Source organism: Scyliorhinus torazame, chromosome 3 (genome assembly GCF_047496885.1).
Source record: "Scyliorhinus torazame isolate Kashiwa2021f chromosome 3, sScyTor2.1, whole genome shotgun sequence".
Lineage (NCBI taxonomy): Eukaryota > Metazoa > Chordata > Chondrichthyes > Carcharhiniformes > Scyliorhinidae > Scyliorhinus > Scyliorhinus torazame.
This window is the reverse complement of record NC_092709.1, coordinates 270,206,805-270,227,253: the sequence shown is the minus strand read 5'-3', so window position 1 is coordinate 270,227,253 and position 20,449 is coordinate 270,206,805. Positions and strand designations below refer to the sequence as shown.

The 20,449-nt window shown below is 42.4% G+C and overlaps 1 protein-coding gene across 23 annotated transcripts in view; it reads left to right on the top strand.

Annotated features, from left to right (window-relative positions):
- Positions 1–9,067: 9,067 nt before the first annotated feature.
- celf4 (CUGBP, Elav-like family member 4) overlaps positions 9,068–20,449 on the top strand; it is a 1,524,235-nt gene continuing 1,512,853 nt past the window's right edge. For 3 of the 23 annotated variants that reach the window (XM_072497247.1, XM_072497259.1, XM_072497246.1), the window contains exons 1-2: positions 9,083–9,486; positions 11,394–11,476. In XM_072497247.1, the coding sequence (XP_072353348.1) occupies positions 9,084–9,486; positions 11,394–11,476 (486 nt within the window). In that variant the 5' untranslated portion in view covers position 9,083. Of the gene's footprint in view, positions 9,487–11,393; positions 11,477–20,449 lie in introns of all 23 variants that reach the window. The other 20 variants (XM_072497251.1, XM_072497244.1, XM_072497243.1 and 17 more) reach the window with 17 other exon arrangements.

Genomic DNA, 20,449 nt, shown 5'->3' with positions numbered 1-20,449 from the left:
AGAAACTGATTTGTCCAGTTCAGTTATTTTAATCAATTCTGGTTTTGTTTGTTTGTCCAGTTGTTTCCCCTTCTTCAGTAATACCGCTCGGTTATCTCAAAATTGAAAATGAAAGACATTTGCGAATAAACTAAGTACCTCTTGATGCTCATGATGAAATAACTGAAAGGATTGAATGATCAGGTATAACCTTTTATTCATTCCTGGCATGTTGGCATCACTGGCAATGTCTGCCTTTATTGGCCATCCGCAATAATCCTTGAGAAAGTGGTGGTAAGCTGTTGCCTTGAATTACTGCTTTTGCTGTAGTGTAGGTGCACTCACTATTCTATTGGGTTGGGAGAGCCAAGGTTTTGATCCAGCAACTGGGCGAAAGATACATTTCCAAGTTGCGATGGTGTGTGACTAGGAGGGGAGCTTACAGAGCCACTTAGAAAGCAGCTGAAGATGGTGAGGCCATGACACTACCTTGACGAACTCCTGCAGCAATATCCTGGGGCAGCGATGATAGGCTTGCAAAATCTACAACCATGACTCCAGCCAGTGGAAAGACTTCCCCCGATTCCCATTTCAATTTTGTTAGGGTTCCTTGATGTCACAATTCAGACAAATGTGAGAATAGTTTAAGTTCTTCAACCAGTTGATCAACCACAAATTGGGGTTTCAGTTGTTCATTTCCTGATGTAATAATTATGAGGGACTGAAATTTTTCCACACAAAAGACATGATAGACGGAAAACTTTGCATTGTCTATTCGTTACATGAGCTGAATACCTATCGATACTCCCAAGTGACAAAGTTACATTGAGTGCAAACTTATAGCATTCACCCTACAATTTGTCATTCCTTCACTGAGTTCCCATCTTCTAGGCTTTGCCAGATGGTGAAATATTCTGCAACATAATATTTTATTGGAACATCTGTAATGACATCATTGTTCTCTACACAATCACATACCACGTAATAATTTAAAGATACAAGTGGAATAGCCAGAAAATTTAGAATTGACCCTTTTTCTTCTCCAATTTTCTCATTTCTTCTTGTATTAGTGCATTGCTCCACTTAGCACTTCTCACCATCAAGTATTTACCTGTACTTCTGAGGCTGTAAAAGGCTATGGTCAGACCCCATTTGGAGTACTGTGAACAGTTTTGGGGCCCGTATCTAAGGAAGGATGTGCTGACCTTGGAAAGGGTCCAGAGGAGGTTCACAAGAATGATCCCTGGAATGAAGAACCAGTTGTATGAGGAACGGTTGAGGACTCTGGGTCTGTACTCATTGGAGTTTAGAAGGATGAGGGGGGATCTTATTGAAACTTACAGGACACTGCGAGGCCTGGATAGAGTGGACATGGAGAGGATGTTTCCACTTGTAGGATAAACTAGAACCAGAGGCACCATCTCAGACTAAAGGGACGACCCTTTAAAACAGAGATGAGGAGGAATTACTTCAGCCAGAGGGTGGTGAACCTGTGGAACACTTTATCGCAGAAGGCTATGGAGATCAAATCATTGAGTGTCTTTAAGACAGAGTTAGATAGGTTCTTGATTAATAAGGGAATTAGGGGTTATGGGGAGAAGGCAGGAGAATGGGGATGAGAAAATATCAGCCATGATTGAATAGCGGGGCAGACTCGATGGACCGAGTGGTCTAATTCTGCTCCTATGTCTTATGGTCTTATAAAAAGCTTCATGTGTGAACACAGCGATGACTGAGAGGCCATTCAATCGTTGTCGGCCTGATATCCATTTTCCACTTTATGCCACGAGTTACGGGATAAGAATCAAGAATGGGAACTTCTCTGTTTATTTTTCTGTCCTCATTTTAAGGCCTCTGAGGAAAACTTAACGACTTAATTAGTGTCAAATTATCTTTTCTTCCCGCTTGGTTTAGTTGGGGAACAGAAGGAGAAAACTTCATGTATCACCTTTCATGATTTCAGGACATCTTAAAGGTGTTAGACAGCCAATGGAATTCCTTTTGTGGTTTAGTCATTGTGGTAATGTAGAAAATGAGATAGTAAATTTGTGTACAGCAAGTCCCACAAACAGCATTTAAACAATCAATTAAATGATTTGTTTTTGTAGTTGTTGTTTGACAGATCAATTTTAGCCAGCACATTGGGGGAATTCCCCAATTCTTCCTCAAAGAGTGCCATGGGAACCATTATATTCACCTGTGAGGGCAGATCGACTGTTAACATTATATCTAAAAGTTCTCGGGCTGGATTCTCCGGTCGCTGACTCCAAAACCGCGTTCGGCGACGGGCCGGAGAATCCAAATCCCCGACAGAATCGGGGGCAGCGTGCTTCCGCGATGCCCACCCCCTCCAAAGTGGCGTATCCACGGTCTCAGGCCATTGCCTGAGGCTCGCCCCCCGATGGTCCGCCCCCGACCGGCCGAGTTCCCGATGGCATAGATCGTGTGTGGTCTCGCCCGTCAGAAACTCAGCATGGCGGCTGCGGACTCAGTCGGGGAAGGACCGATCCACAGGCAGGGGTACATTATTCGGGGCTGGGGGCACTCTGGTGGGGCAGTCCGGGGCACGTGAGCCAGTCAAAGGGAAGGACTATTTCGCGGGCCGCTGCCGTGCACATGCGCTGTCAGGACCCTGCAATTCTCCGGGGCATATCGGCAGCTGGAGCTGGGTGCTCTATGCTGCCTCCCTGTTAGCCCCCAGAAAAATGGTGAATCAGTGCTCATCAGATTGTACCCCAGAAGCCTGACCACTAACATGTCCCACCGAGGTGTGTGCATCTGCGCTGGTGGAGGGTGGCAATGACAGTTGTGATGCAAACATTATGGTGGCATCGTCGGAGCTCTCCTCTGATATGGTCTTCTGGGAGGCTGGCGAAGGGGATGGGCCGGCACGTGCGGCTGGAGGGCCTGAAGGAGAATGGACATGTGGTCAGTGGGAGGGATAGATTAGTCCGTAAGGCAATAACAACCATGTTTGACAGGTCCTTCAGATGAGGCCCAATAGTTACTCATCACTACGGTGTCCACCAGCCTCCGCTTTGGTGACCGCCCTGTCCTCGGCCACACTGGTCACCTCCAGGGCACTCTCCGTGAAGGTGGTGAGGATTCTGATGTCTGGCACCATTCTGCCAGTCTGGGCCCTTTCCGGGTGATTGTGGGAGAACTATTCCTGAGGAGACACAGAGAGAGCATTGATAGCCACAAATGTGGTTCACACTGGTGGTGGGGGGGGGTTGCGTGGGGGTTGTGAAGGGGGTTTGAAAGGGGATGGGGTGGAGGAAGAGTTGGGGGTGTTGAAGGGAGATAGATACTTCCATGTGGGGTGAGAGGTATCGGGGGGGGGGGGGGCAGGGCGTTTGGGAGAGGATGTTGGTGTCTGCTCATTCATGCTGCCCAGTGTAAGTCATTTACCTTAGCATTGGCTGCCCTATGGCTGACCCTCCTGCACCCTCGGAGGAACAGGACATTCCCCCTTGGCCTCCACAGTGTCTAGCAGCCTCCCCAGGTCAATGTTCCTGAATACTGGGGCTGGTGTCCACGGAGTCATTGTTGCGAGCTGGCTTGGGTTGGCTGAGAAAGTGCAGCTTAAGTACTGCTCAACTTTGTTAGCAGGTGGCTGGTGAGCGTGGTGCCGGCAAATCAACAGATGAGCCCTCATTTGCAGCGAGAAGCCTGCGAAGCCTCGTTAAGTGGACCAATTAACATTAAATAGCATTGCTGGCCTCACTGGACCGGGTGCCGGGAAGCTCGCGGCAATTTCCGCTCGCTGCAACACATAGAAATCTTTCCAGAGAATTGTGCCCTAAGTGTTAAATACCTCCAACGAACCTTGAACCCATTACCTTCTGACTCAGATACAGAGCACTACATTGAACCAATGCTGGTTATTGGTAATAGTCTTGCTTCTGGTTCAGAGGATATAGGCTCAAATGGCGTTTCCTAGTTTAAATTTATAATCTGGACAGGCAGTACGGTGCAATATGGAAGGAGCATTGCTTGCAGTGGTTCAAATAAAATACTGACGTTGGACTGCTTATTGAGATGATTATATTGGAAATTATAACACGTACTGTGTTAATCTTCATAGAAATACATGCAACTGTCCCAATGTCCTGGTCAACATTTTCCCCCAATTAATGCCATTAACTATTCATTATCTGGCTAATTATGGAACATAGTTAATACAGTGCTGGTGCTGTATTTACCCATGCAACAGTCACTCCATTTGAAAAAAAGTAAATCATTACGTGATTAGTAACTACACCAGGACATAATTGCTATTATTTATCTTTTGTTTGTTCACAAAATCCTTGAAGCACGTTCCCTATGATTATTACAGGTTTAGCATTTTGTTCAGAAAGTTGCATTCTGATTAAAAATATGACTCAACCAGATGTGGCAATGTTGCAAAGCAATTATGAGATTGTCCACAGTAACTATTTCCAGAAATATTCAATAGGACATTGATGTAATCATATGATTTACTGTAGGATAGCAAGAAATGAGCAGCTGCTTGAAGGTGAGTTTTCAATTGTGACAGCAGATCAAGTAGGAAATCTATGCATTGAGATGCAAGCACAGGGAAAGTAACAGAAAATAAATCAGGCTGATTTTCCACCCTCCTCTATATTATGGGAGGAAAAAATTAACCCTATATGCTCAACCTAGATCAATCATGTAATGTTTTGAAAACGGCATGGTGGTCAACTCAAAAATTGTACCTCCGAATACTTGGGCATTGGTTACCTTCTTGTCCACTTTGGTTTGCACTTAAAATTCATGTTCCAAAGAGAAAGATTTTTACAATTCAGTAACAGTGTAGTAATAATGTTCAGGCATTTTCAAATGTTTGTGTTGTTAGGCTGGACCACTCTGACACAATACAAATATTAGCATTGCATGAATTAATTTAGCAAAATGGTTAATCTTTGTGAATTCTAATAGCAATCAAAGTCAATCTTTTCAGTTGATTTAAAGCAAAGTATGTGTTGGATGCATTTTCCTTTTTTTCAGGATTGTACTGTATTCAAATTACTTGATTGGTGTTTTATTTGCAAAAAATGAAGATGTGTAAATTGGTTGAGTTGAAGTTGTATTTAACAATCTGCAAGGTATTGGAAAATGCCATTAGTTAAGATTATTTCTGCATTTATTTTTAAAACCTGCATAATTTAAAGGTTTGACAATATATTCGACACATACTGAGAGTGGAATCTCTAAAATATAGTACTAATATGGTTATTTTCAAGCTATGTGTTTATGTGGTATAAGTTGCATATAAGCCATGGCAGTCTTAGATAAATCAAATTGAAATAACTTTTGACTGGAGAATGATGTTAAAAATCAATAAAAACAAGAGCCAGAGATTTTGTTGACTGCATTCAATTGCGTAATCATGGATTTTTTTCATTTTTTTTATTAGTTCTATGTACTGGGGATAACAGTTCCATTTCTTTATGCTATACGTTACCAATCACTGAATGCTCGATTACCATTTGCCCCTGGTATCATGTACAGTGCATAGTCTGATCGTTTTTTTTTACAACACTAGAAATCAGTTTTAAAAACTTTTGTCTTTAATTTAGTTGCTCTGGAATACATAAACTGCAATTGTTTCTCATATCGTTGAACGATGAGCTCGACAAATCTTCATTCACAATGTTTATTTGAAGTAGTTTTCAATTCAAGGTCAGGATAGCCAACCCCATATTCCAGTAATGTTTTAAATGTATGCCCAGTGTTATTCAGTAAATACATAGAACAAGTTCTGCTGCTTTCTGACCTTGTGAGGAGCATTGTAATGTTCAGAAAGGAACTTTCATACAAAATCGCATAGGCATAGTCACATACATCAAACTGATAAAGCAGTTAAGTTTAATCTGATGAAAAATACTATTTATTAAAATATTCATGGTAAATAGCTTTACACTGAAAAGGAGAAATCATACGGGTAGGCATCAAAAATTGCTTTACAAGAAGCCAATGTCCAACAGTGTCTAGTATACACTTATGGGATTATTAGTAAATGAACATTGAACCACTTTTACAGTTTGTTTATGGTCAACATTAAGCTGTACTCATTATCACAAATTTATATCACACTGGGATGCACAGCCGTGCTCAAAGTTTAACGAGAGAAAAGGCCATTTTGTGACTATTATATAGGGGGTTAGAGCTTAAATACAATCGTGGGGTTTACGAATGTGAATAAATCAATGGGCGTTTCACTTCTAATTCAGTTTCTTACATTGAATTAAAAGTGTGATTAACCGCCGCCAGTTTTCACTTCCAGTTAACAAGAAGTCGGCAAATTAGTTCGAGGCAATAGTTAAAGGCGTAATGCTTCACAAACGTTCCACCTTTTGGGCCACATTCCCCAGTTAGAGACTCGCTTTTGCTCGGTTCTCATTAAGGTTGTCCTGTGGCACAAAGGAGACTTGTAAGAGGTTAAATCCAGTCACAGGGAAGGCCGGTTGACTCTCCTGCTCGTCAAACAACTGCTTCCAAATGTTGAATCCATTTGTTTCCAGCGTGTCAGGCCGGGCCCTTTTGTGACTGACCAGGGAGAAAACCTGCCTTCAGTGATCGCCTCCAAAATGTTTCTTTGCAAGCTGCTCAGCTAACTGCAACTAGCCTCTTGTTGACTGGGATTAGACTTTGTTTTATTTTCTCTCTCCCTCTCGAGTAAGAATTAAACGTCAAGGAGATTTTCATCAGCTAAAGTAAAAGAGCGTGTTCGAATCAAAATGTATACAAGTCCATCATCACCTCCAGGCAAACACAAGCTTTGGGTGTTTTTCACTCTCTCTCTCTTCACGGCGCCTATCTCAAAGAAAAACTCCCTTTTAGGTAAAATAAGCGATTTAATACGTGATTTGCTACGAAAAAGAGATGTGTAATTTTTTTTAAAAAGACAAGCTGGAATAAGCCAGCCCTTAGGAATGAACTGCGTTTTCTGAGTGTTTTTTTCAAGCCCCAACCCAGCTTGGAAACAAGTCTATTAGCGTCAAACAGCAAGAGAGTCCTCTTTCCTTCCCTCAGCCCTCAGTCTTTCGGTAGATCGTGTGGACTCAGGGTCTTTCTCGCTCTGCCTCCCTCTCTCAGCAATGAAACTTGATCAGATTTGACGTCAAGAAACTCGGATGAATAACAGGCGTAATTGTTGTTAATAATGTGTGTGTACAGTGCTGGTCACAAAAGGAAGATAAAGTGTTTAAGAGACTGCGTTTCTTAGCAACCCGCGTGTATGTGCGAAACGGCAAAGTGTTTGCTAACAGCTTTCATCCGAGTGGGTCTATTTCAGCACCTTGGATAGAGACACCACCAGTCCCACATAGATTCACTCGGATTGCGCCGACTTTCGACAGCTCTGAGGAAGTAAATTCTTTCATCCCCCCCTCCCCCCCCCCCCCCCCCCCGCATTGTTATTTGTTTTTAAAAACCCAAAACGGCCAAATGACAAGTTAGAGGGCGGGTGGTTGTAGCTACATGCAACGCACCGTCAACCGCACCACTAACGCTTTATAGTCGCTCTTTATCCAGATTTCAAATGTAAAAGAACATATTTATGGCAAACTTCGGGAAGGAGCCAATGCAGGCAATCGATGTAAAGGCAAAAAAAGGGCTGTGTATTTTTTTTTTTGGGGGGGGGGGGGGTCTATTGCAACAGAAAGGACCGAGGGAAAAGTTCCAATTAACCAACCCTTTGGAGGGTAAAATATTGCATCTCCCCCACCACCCCCGCCCCCCACCCCGAAAACAACAACTCACCCACCCACGGCACATACATTGATGTTATCATGAAGTAAATGTTGTCTTGCATTGATCTGACCAACACTAGACGTAGCCTGCTTAAAAAATAATACCATGCATCTGAAGAGGAAGCACCTTCGGGTCAGAGGTGCTTTTTGATCCTCGTAGCTTTAAAAAGCTTGTTTAGTTCGGAGTTTTTAATTCAGCATTTTCCAAAAGCTTCGCACCTCTTGGCGGGAGCGGAGCCGGGCAGAATCGGTCACTATAATAGTGTTTAATAATAGAGGTATTTTAAACTGTAATGGGTGTTCGCTGGTCTCCCCCCCCCCCCCCTCCCCGGGGTGTATTGGAGCAGGTAAAATCAGCAAAGGTGCAGTGGGAAAGTTTTTTTAATCATCATTGAATAGTTTTTAATTGATGTCGGATGTGATTTCTGAGCAGTGATTTGATCTTCGGACCATGTCGACCGAGATGTTGATCGCTCTAGTTATTGTGTAAAAAAAACCTAAAATAACCCACTCCGGGAAGCAGCTGGGGGTGCTTTCCAAAACCTCCCCCAAATGCAAACTAGAGGTAGCAGGAATCCAATGTGAGAGATCCAGCTCCCCACCCACCCGCTCCCCGCTGAATATGGGCGGGGGGGGTGGGGGGAGTTTAGGGAACTGTGCTTGATTTAAACAGGAGCTTTCTGTGGCAATGTGAGCCACGAGTGAAGTCCCCTAACGCGTTGAACAAAACATTCGCTTCACTCTTCCTCTCCCTCGCACTCCCTCCCCTCCCCAAAAACAGAGATGCACAAACTCAATGGAAGAAAATACCCCGTTCTGTCCAAATCAAATCTCTCATCTTTCAATGTTCACGTTCAGCGAATGATTTGGACCTTTCTCCCTCACACCCCCTCCTCCCTCATCCCCACAAAACCCCATCCAGACCCCCAGCTCCCAGCCTTCGGAGGCTGGGACCGGTTCTCTTTGTTCCCACATCACCTGCTTTCTAAGAATGAGTTCGGACCTCCGCGCAAACATTGAAGTGATGGGAAACATTGCAATAATGCAAGTAGCCCGAAATAGTCGGGATATCGCATCTAATCCCCCAACAACATGCACAATGGCATTTCGAATGCATTTAACCGGTGATACCGATCGAAAATAATAGTTTTGAGGAGGAGGGGGAGCCCAACCCATGAAATCATTGTTGTCAAAAGCGCTTTTGTGTTCCCTTGCTTTTATTCGGTAGTAAAGCGGGAAGGGATTTATTATTATATAGGAAGGAAGGAAGGAGGGGAGGGGGACGTGCGCAAGCTGCCTTTATGGCTGGATGGTGGACGCTACCACTGTGTGGGGTGCTGGTGGATGTTGGTAAAGAGGGAGAGGAGGGGGAGGGGGAGGAGCTGCTTTGCCCACCCCGGCTCTGCGCCGACCTTGAGCCCATCCAGTCTGTTTAAACGGCCGAGTCAATGTAAAGGAAAGTTGCCTGACGTCACGCAGTGTGGGAGAAAGATGGCCACGTTAACGAACGGCGTGCAGCAGGCAGCAGACAACAACATCCAGATCAGCACTGCCAACGGGCCTATGAACGGACTCAGCCACAGCCAGAACAGCACCATCCCCATGAAGGACCACGACGCCATCAAACTTTTCATCGGCCAGATCCCCCGCAACCTGGAGGAGAAGGACCTCAAGCCCCTCTTTGAGGAATTTGGCAAGATCTACGAGCTCACGGTGCTGAAGGACCGCTTCACCGGCATGCACAAGGGTCTGTACACATTCATCACTCTCTCCACTGCTCTGAGCCACTCCGGGCTGGCTGGGGGTTGGGTGTGGGGTGGGGAGGTGTGCGGGGGCTCTCGAAAGTCGGTGCAATCCGACTGTCGGATTGTGCTTCCTGTGTTTTTGTTCACAATTGAAATGTTCGGGGTGCAGCCAGCCCGCCAGTGGTGTGGTGCTGAAGGAAAGCGTCCACCGCGAGAGCGTGAAACACCAACTCGTTTCCGAGAGTTTGGTTTTTTAAAAAAGCAGCGTTTATAAAAGAGCATGAGCGATCCGCGATTTGAAAAGAAGCCGGGGAGCTGATGGGTGCTTAAGGCACGCTTGCTCCTTCCATGCACACTTTGCACAGACTGAAAGAACTTGGGGATTGCAGCGCACCCGGCGAATAGCGTAGCCGCCTCTCCCCACCACCCTCCCTTTTCTTTTTGCGTGGAGACATTTAGTTTTTCTTTAATCCACCCCCCTGCCCCTCTTATTTGCAAGAAAAAGCTCCCGCCAGTTAGACAGCGCTTCCGGCTCCAACAATGTACACCTCTAGACTTCTTTGTTAACATAAGACAACTTTTTATACATTTTGTTTCAATGATTTGGAAGACTTGGGTCGCGATTGAAACTATAGGAGTGGGGCGGTGGAGGGGTTAATCACTGATGGTGCTAAACGCTAGCTTCACACACACACACAGGAATAATAACTTGCTGGATTATAGTCGTTTTTTAAAAAGAAAATAAAGCGAAATGACCCAGCTGCTGTGTGATATGCAGAAAATCACACAAGAGTGTGCAGGTGCACCGCGAGTCTGGGTGTTGGAGAGAGGGCAATAGGCTGGGTGGTAAAAGTCAGATATGAAAAGGGCCTTGGGTTATCTGTAATTTAAAATGCAATATTTATGAGTTCTCAGGCGCGGATAAGACTGCTTGCTATTTTCAATAAGCGTGGATTGAAATTTCACAGATATGAGTGATGTGATTCCAAACACTCGTTCTTTAAAGCTTCAGATAATTATTTACTGATCGTATTAAGATTATCGGCTGCAGTTCTCCACCCCATTGTAAGAATGTAAAGTAGTGTCCAATTTCTGTCCATGGCCGGTCAGAACGATTTCCTTTGAATTATTTCCATGCGGTGCAGTCGGTTTTGAAAAATACATCCATTATTTACACCTCCACTGCAAATAAGCCAGGTCAGAGCCTGTGACCCCTTTGCACAGCCCCCTTTTCCCCAGTGTGCCCACTCTATACGGCTGGCGTGGAGCTGCCGAGTTCTAAGTTCCTGGGGGGTGTGCTCTGCATCAGCAGTGACAACTCCTGCGGGTTAACTTCCACTGCCAGACCACATATGGCACTTTGCAGACAGCACAGACTTCTAATAATACAAAGGTAATTGTCGCAGCTTCAGTAGTTAATGTCAAAGTCTGCGTCCTCTGCCATAGAATTGCATCCCGCATTCATTTTCAATGAAATAAAATATTGCTCTTAATGTGGACGGAAAGCGCCAAGCACAGTAAACAAACATGAGTATTGTGTGCCACGTTGGAGTTATGTTTGAAGGTGTATATATGCACTGGACTATGTTCTCTGAATTAAATATTATGCTTTCATATAGTTTCGGTGTTTTTACACAGCACTATTCATGCATTAACAATGCAGGAGATCATACATTTCCAAAAGTGGATGCAGCAATATATTCCAAGTAAAATCTGGTTAGAGACATAGGTCGATCACATACAAGTGATTTAGTGAGGCGCACATTACTGCTCATGACACCAATCTGCATGTGCCAACACTGAATTGTTGTGACAATAAGTAGTAAAAGAATCATTTGGGGATTTTTTAAAAAGGTGATGGCAAAATTATAATCGCAGTGTTTTTGTGTATTTTTAATAAAATGAATAGGTTGTGCCTTCCTAACGTACTGTGCCAGGGAATCTGCTCTGAAGGCCCAGAGTGCACTGCATGAACAGAAGACATTACCTGGGGTAAGTTTAAAAAATCCTTTCAAGTTTTCTTGTCTTGGTGACGGATCCGAGATCCATCACCTCTCTCCCATGCCAAAAAAAATGTTGCCGCATCTCCTCAGGCGCTGCTTAGATTTTTCAAGTAATAAAACTTTAAAATGAAAGTCGTTCATCGTATTATTGGCAGTGTGCTATGTTTTATTTATTGGTGTATTTGTTTCAAATTTGGATGGGGGCGCGAGAATAAGGTTCCACCATGGTGCAGCTTGGCGGGAGAGGAGGGAGAAGTGGTTTCATTTGGTGAATGGTCATTGTGTCACGGACCAGTGACCTGTCCTTTGTGTCACAGGCAGTCTTTAAGTCGCCGTTTTGGTGTGTGTGTGTAAATACGATGACTATACATAGGAGTATATGAGAACTTTTAGCAGGCAGGAGATTCAGGTACAGATGAGCAGCTTCAGACAATGAGCCACGTGGATGACAGTGGGGAAGATATTTTCTTTCAAAGAGCTGCGACAGCATTCCTCTGACAGTTCTGGGTGGTGTGTGTGTGTTTTTTTTAGATCTCGCTAAGGGAAGACTGTAGTGTGATTATGGACATTTTAAGTCTGGCTTTCAAAAGTCATTTATGCAATCAGCTGTGACATCCTCTCTCATCGATTAATTCTGCTGCTGGAAATACATATTTTATAACAAGCTGACAGATTCAAGCAGGCATTTTACAAACCAGCGCGGTTTGGGGCTGGGAGGTAACGCGGGGCCATGCAATCTTTGCAAGAACACTCTTGCGCCTGACCATTGTACCATATCTTTTTTTTTACACAACAATAATTGGAGGGAAGCCTAACCTTTTAAAAATTTCGAGAACCACACGATACAACTTCATCAAACCCTTGAATTCTGCTTTTCCACACCTTAGTCAGCCTTTGCTCCTCCACGTCGTCCCTCCCGCGACTTCTATCACTACATATGTATATCTATGCTTATACTTAAATATATGTGCGTGTACGATATCAGTGTTTGTCTGGACATATACATGTAGCAATGTGTATAATATATATCACACATAGACATCTGTGTGGATGGATTACGTTTCATGCGGAGAGATGTAGAAATAGCAAAATTGTATCAAGAGTTATCCCCAGCAGACTAACAATGGGGGAAACAAATTGCGGTTGAAGTTTTTAGATTAATACCATCCGTGTGCCACCTCTGTTCCAATATGTTTTCACTCTGTGTTTATACACATATTTTTAATCAGTCCTGAGTCAGAGATGTATACTTGGTAGCTGTAGTGAGAATCGTTATGTATTCAGCGTGTAAACCACCTACTATCATGGGGCTGTGTGGCTTTTGTCAAGACTTATTATCATACAGAAGCCTTCAGCTTTCCCATGGCCTGCTTCATTTCCATTTGTAGAGATGTATTTAAGTCAACAGCTGTCACTGCTATGAAACAGCCCTCCAAGTTTTAAAACGAGCCCCCCCCCACACCCTCCCCATCCTTATGAATCCTCTTCATCGGATGTAATAGTCTGTCATTCTCAAATCTTCACAAACCTCATCACATTTGAAGCGGAGGGTGGGTGGGGTGTTGGTGGGGAGGGGGAGGCTTGGCCACCGGGCACTTCACTGTTACATTGTTAGGCAATATTATTAGTTTACAAAGTAATTGGTGGCCATTAGACACAAATAATTAAGTCCCCAAAGACCAATCTTTGTGCACGCATGTGTGTTTTAAAAAAAAGCTGCACCATCCTTTTGTGCACTTTCAGCTGCCGTCCACTTTTTCCCAGCACCATGGCATAGCGAAAATATCATCTGACAGCAGCACGGTGTTTGTGTTAGCATGCTAAAGGTTAACACTGGTGTTCAGAGCGATGAGGATGATGTATCTGCTGGGAGCAGCCTCGCCACCCGTTTGATTACTAAAGCGCTTTTCGAAATATTAATGACGTCATCTTCTTCAGCTCACCAACAAATAGTAAACAGCGAAAAGTAGTCCCACTGCTGAACAATCATTCAAAGAAAAGCCCGCTTTTTACCCCCTTTCATCAATGTGATATGAGCGAGAGAAGACGGCGAGGCTTCAACTCGCCATATCCATGTTCTTAGGTCTTTTTATACTTAGTGACATCTGAAAAAAAATGAGACACGAGCCTCTAACTTAATTTCCGTAAATCCATTTCCTCACTATCCAGCAACGTGTGGCTGCCTGGTTGGTTTCGAAGTTATGAAATCAATTTTCAAAACATTATGGGGGAAAGGGATGCTGCAACCTTAGACATCCAAATGCATCCGGCATAAAGGAGACTGCGTGCTGAAGAATCAAGGTTTCATTTCATTTGGATTTGGTTTGTACACGATGCAGCTCCCAGACCTGCTGCAGTCTGCAAAAGACCCATCTGTAACTTTTAGCGGTCATTGGACTCATCTGGGAGCAGATGCAATACGGACGCAGGGAAAGGAACACGATTCCTGGAATGGTTTCTCACACACAAGAGCATGTTTGTCAGATCTTTTGAGCGGCTTTACAGCATCTGGACTATGTTTGTCAACACTTGTTTAGGATTATATTTCTAACATTAGGAATCTCATTCCATGCTGTGCACTAGATTGCAGACAATACGATTTTATTATGAAAAGTGAATGCATGAGTGTCTCGGTGAAAGTGAGAAAGATTACATGAATTGGAGTCAGTTTGGGCTTTGTTGACTTGCTGGAAACTCGGGGGCATTGTGAAGAATTGCAGACATTTAAAAAAAAAAGGAAAAGCCAGTAAAAGCGTCTAATGGGAGGTGCAAGATCTGTGCAAAAAATGTGTGCCGGGATGATTACACATGTTGTTCCGTCTGAGTCATAGAGAGCGAGCGAGCGAGCACTTGCACTTACTCATTATTGTCTATTGAATGGCTGAAGCTGAAAGTAATGAGATGGAGCTTAATAAGGAAATGCTTCCTTTCAGAGGATGAGAGTTGTGAGCCTGCTGTATCTGCCATGTCTCATTAACAGGCTGCTGCGGAGCACATGGTGTCGCACAATAATGAGAGTTTTTTTTTTTGGGGGGGGAGGTTGGAAGTAGGCATGTTGCACTCTAGAGATATCACTTTTGTGTTGCCAAGCATCTAAATCCACTCCCGAGAAGACACCCGGCACAGATTTTTTTTTAATAGGAAATACAAAAAGATGGCTATTAGAAGACTAGGCAACACAGAAGGAAAACGTGTATCATATTTGTTCTGCGTTCGATGTCTCCGGGTTCGCACCCCACTGATGCCTGACAAGATGTTATTATCCAGCAATACATTACATTTTCTGACCCCCTGACTACGCGACTGGATGGCGTGGCTTTGCGCTGGGTAAAATGCTTAATCTGGGCAGGAAAAATTAGCATGTACCACCCTGCTCGCCATCAATAAACTTCACATCAGTTCATGGGAAAATGTATTGTATTTCAGGAAAAACAACAATATGGAGAAAGGTGCAAAGAAGGAGAATTACCGATCAGAAAATTTAGTTCTGCTCTGAAGTAGTTTGGTTGGGGGTCAAATAATGAGTGATCTAACTAATCCCTGAGGGTGCCCTATCTTCTTACAGTAATGTGGGATTACTATTAGGATTGGAATATTGTGGTACAAAGACATTTGGATCAAGGTAGAGCCATTGTATCTCTTGATTTGGTTTGAAAAGTTTCTCGATCCCACAAGATTAGTTTGCACAAGTTAAATCTTCTTTGCAGACTCAGGAAAGACAAGGAGCACTTTAACACTATACAAGTCTTGCTGTAATAAAGGCTTTACTTCTGGTGTCAAATGAGTATCGAAGGAAAAGTAATCCACGATATAAAGAAATTCAACGTGGACAGCATATGTGTACAGTCAGAATACTCATACAGAAATATATAAATACATACATAGATATAGATCATTTTTCCCCTTGCTGTGGGTTCTAGAACCAAGGGGCACATTCTCAGAATAAGGGGCAGCCCATTTAGGAATGAGGTGAGGCAGAATTTCTTCACTCACAGGATGTTTGGAATTCTCTGTCCCAGAGAGCTGTGGAGGCTCAGTCATTGAATATATTCAAGTCTCAGCTTGATAGATTTCTACATAGTAAGAACATCAAGCGACATGGAGATAATGCAAGAAAATGGCGTTGAGGCAGGAGATTAGTCATGATCACATTGCATGGTGGAGAGAGCTTGAAGGGCGGAAAGGCCTACTCATGCTCCTATTTCTTATGTTCATGCTATTTTTGTAATTTACAATATTGAATAATTTCCAAAGTTGCAAATCAGTTCTATAAACATCAATATCGATGTAACAGACTGTATCAACAATAATTTTCACAATAACCTGGTGAGTTATGGTAATGTGCTTTACCATATCATAATATATCTTGATTACTATTTGTCCTGACACTGACTCTGACCATCTGTTAATTCTGTCTGAGGCCAGTGTATAAGAATTTAAAAAAGGAAGAATCTAACGATGGATGAAATAAAATTTAAAGTTAGATAGCAAGCATAAAAAATAAAGGCAGTTACGACAAATGAAAGGGGCAGTGAGACAATGTAAATATATGGAAGGAGAAGAATTTAACTTCATAAGTACAGTTGGTCCATATAAGGTCTGATGAAAGAACACAAAGTATTTAGATTATTATCACTATGAACCGATGAGGAAAGAGAAGCTAATATCATTCTGTCAACTTAACAAATGAAACACGTTATCTCATCTTTATGCCAAAGTAATAAGAAAGGCTGGTTATTCATCTGCATGGTGACATCCAAAGATTTTAGCCTCAGCATTTTTCTAAACATAAAGCCAAAAATAATTTAATCTTTCACACGGAGTCTTTCATAAAACAATTGTATTTTATATTCTGAGACAAAAATATACCATAGAAGAGCTATTACTTTAATGAATGAGAGTTCTGGAGAGTTTGCTTTGTTAAAGAAAGAAAGTTGTAGAAATCTGCATTCTGCATTCACAATGTTTTGGCTTTGTTATAAAAAAATCAACTGATCTTCAACAAAACTGAGATGAAAACTTTTTTCGCACTCGATTTCTTTTCCTTCCAGTTCTCTCTCTCTCATTTTCATATGTAGTATCACCTAAATTCTAAAGGTATTTGTTGAGTCATCCATAAGGTCTCCCTGATAATCCCTTCACATGATCTGTTTAACCAAACATGTAATATAATAATCCCATTCACACAGTATATGATAGCTGCTCAGTGTTATTTGTCAAACATCCCACAATCGTATGCTTAATACCCTCTGTGCCTTCTGTCTGAACTTTAATTCCCATAGTATGAAAGATATCCTCCATGTTATCTGCTTGATAACCTTTCGGTGTGATATGCTGATAGCTCCTCTACATGATCTACTTAATAATGTGTCAATAGCATGTAATCAGTTTTTTAACATTCCTTGTGATTTGTCTGATAACTCCTTCGTATGTTCGGCCTAACAACCTTTCAACATGATCTACTTGTTAAACCTCCATATGATTTGTCAAATAGCGCTTCCATGTTGTTTACCTGATATGTCAGGTAGCCCTTCACATGATGTGCAAGGTAAAACTTCCATAATCGATTTGAATATCCCCAATGCAATCTGTGTGAGTAACCGAGTGATGGAACAGATTGATAGCTTTCATAAAACCTACTCAATAACTCATCTTTGCAACAGCCGTGATAAACATACTATGATCTGTAAAGGATAGAATATTTTCCGTAGTCTCTCTTTTCCCCAGTACCTGTGTGCCTCACAATGTAACACGTCTCATAAACATTAATAGAATATAATATGGGAAATAAATAAGTAAACACACAGCTCACAACAAAACTTATCTCCCCTGGATCTTGGCAATTTGATGTTACAATAAAACTGTAATATGTAACTTTCCTAATAATAATCTTAGACCTTTATTGAAATATTCATAAACTTTCTATCTTTTGATCAAATTTACTGCTAATTGAGTTAGAATGGCTCAATATTAATGAGCATATGTAACTAGTCGCAAGAAATTTGTCTCCTATCGGCAATAGCCTGATATAATAACCCTGGTGGTCCTACCACTGGGCTAACATCATACCCAGAAGGGATAACAGAGCCTTGGAGTTTGTCATGATGATGCAGCATCGTTATGGGCTTGGGTGACATAAATTGTGAGAAGATAGCTCGAATATGATGCAAACCTCAACGTCATTACAATCTAAACAAAGTTCCAGTATCCACAGTATGTTAGTGTTCACTGAGTCTCCTGCAGTTTGCTCACTTAGCCTGATGAGCTTAGCCAGGTCTGAGGAGAGTCAGCATTGAAGCTTAGGATAAGGGTGATTGCCAAGTTTAGACTTCACATGTGCAAGTAACATGGACAGCTTCTTGGGAAGATGGGTTGAAATAACTGTATTCCTGCTACCATTTTCTGATCAAGGCCTTACCAAGGAGTTGGCTCTGCACACAGCATTGAGCGTGCCAAAGCCCTTTGAAGCAGTGCATTAGCGTGGGCTTGGCCTGCCTAACAACCAATCATAGGACGGGCGGGGAAAAGTATATCAGAGCCATAAAATTTTCAGGAAGCGAGACCATCAATTTTTTTCAGGGAGTGTGTTTTCCATTACTGCAGGAACATTTTCCTTTAGGCACTGCTTGTCTGGCTCCTGCATTTTGGTGTGTGGTTCTATCAACAGCTGACAGGAAGAGGAATATTTTGAAACATTATTACATTGCTTCAATGTGATAATAAGGTCACTCAAAAGAAAGAAAGGGTTTTCCTTAAATAGTAATGCTCCATTGTCTAGATACCTCACACTCCTTTATATACTATGCAAATAAACCCCTGGAGTACAGAATGTGCTTTGCAGCTTTCAAAATATTTTTAGCCACATGCATGTGTAGAAAATGCTGAGTAAATTTTTAATGAGGAGCAGTACCAAGTAACATTTAAAGAGCTGTCTGGAGTTTCCCAGCAGGAATGCATTTTTACAGTGCTCTCTGCACAAACATTTCTTTTTTAAAAAGGGTTTACTTGAAGAGGCGTCACTCTAGTTTTCAAAGAGTTAAATTGTGCAGCTGTTCTGTAGATAAAGCCAAGATGAAGGAAAGAAAGAAATTACTGAAAAGGAGAAAATGATAGATTACAGATGGATACAAATAATACAACCAGCCTCATGTAAACACACAAAAGCAGGTGCAGTGACTATGAACTGCTGTGTCAGAGAAACCAATTGTGACTTGTCAGTAATGACATACTCCATCTTCTGTGAATGAAGGTAATACCACCTGTTGGATAAGGTTGCTAGAACAGCCCAATATGTATAAGGAAGAAAGCACTGGTCAATCTAACTCAAGGGGTGAGCTATTTAGAATCTCAGCCTTGACCAACTATCTTTTCCTGCCTATACCATCATTAAAGCAGTAGTCATGAGTGGAGCACTGCCTGCTGGTAGAGTACAGGCATCAACATAACCCCCAGTTGCAGAAAATACTTCCTCCTTTTAGTTATTATAACCTGCTTAAACCACTGGCATTGACCATTTGGTTTATTGACCCAATGACTGCTGCAAAGTTGATGTAATTCTATATAATTAGAAAATGTAATTGACAGCCTCAGACTACGCTACCACCCTTCCCCAAAGGTTAAGAGAGGGGGCAGTACGGTAGCACAAGTGGATAGCACTGTGGCTTCACAGCGCCAGGGTCCCAGGTTTGATTCCCCCGCTGGGTCACTGTCTGTGCAGAGTCTGCACGTTCTCCTCGTGGGTTTCCTCTGGGTGCTCCGGTTTCCTCCCACAGTCCAAAGACATGCAGGTTAGGTGGACTGGACATGAAAAACTGCCCTTAGTGACCAAAACTGTTAGCAGGTTACGAGGATAGGGTGGAATTGAGGGCTTAAGTGGGTCGGTGCAGATTCAATCGGCCGAATGGCCTCCTTCTGCACTGTATGGTCACTGTATGCATATCTACCTATATGTAGAGAGACTAGCTTTGAGGGTCCAATTTAAAGAGAAAGCGAGGGGAAAGATTGTTGTTTATTTTTAGTTTCGGAGCTGGGACAGAAAACAAGACCACCATGGAGGGGAAAAATTAACGTCTAATTAGTGTCCTCGATGCATTTTCAGCTCTGATCTGGGAATAGAAGTGATTGGGAAATCTCAAAGCATTGGTGAAGGGTAGCTGTTTGAACAAAGGTTTAAAAAGAAAACATCACTTTTCCTGACGAGAGACATGGACTATAATTAATGACTTAAGTAGCAAAACCTTTGACCTAAAGTCTCTGGATAAAGGGCACACAAAGATGAATGGGTCTACTAGTGTAACTCAGCAGGGCTTTGTGCTGCAATATTCGTTTAAAATAAATGTGGAGCTTTGCTGGTTTTTCAGTGCACAAGGAGGTTTTTAAAGAGAAAAAGGTGCTCCTATTGTGCAAACTGTAAAATTCTTGAATGTATCCTTTCACATGAATGTTGGTGTTAACAAGGTACCGCCAAAGGAACAGAATTTTGAAACATCACAACATAGCATACACTCCTAAAGTTGTTCTTTGATCTAGCAATACCTCAAATGTATATTTTAAAACTAGAACAGACAGCCCTGATTATAACATGTCCACTTCATATGGTACTTTTTTGTAGCAGTCTGCTTTGCAAAGCACGTCTACACAGGAAACACTATTAATATGAACAATTGTTTTATTTTTCTGATCTCGCGTTGGTTTTTAATACTTTACACTCCTATTGCAGTGGTTTGATAGAGGAATGACAGATGGCAGAGAGGGAGGGGGAACCAATGTGTTCTAGCTCTGGAGGGAAAAGAGAAAAGAGGAAACAAAAAACTGAAGTATGACTTATCAGCCCATCATTGAATAGCCCTCACCTCCTGCAAAATAAAGCTCACAGCCTGTACCATTAAACTCCCATCCACAGTGTATCTGGAACCGGTGTAGAACTAAATGATCCTTTTAGTCTTTTAAATTCCTTCTTAAT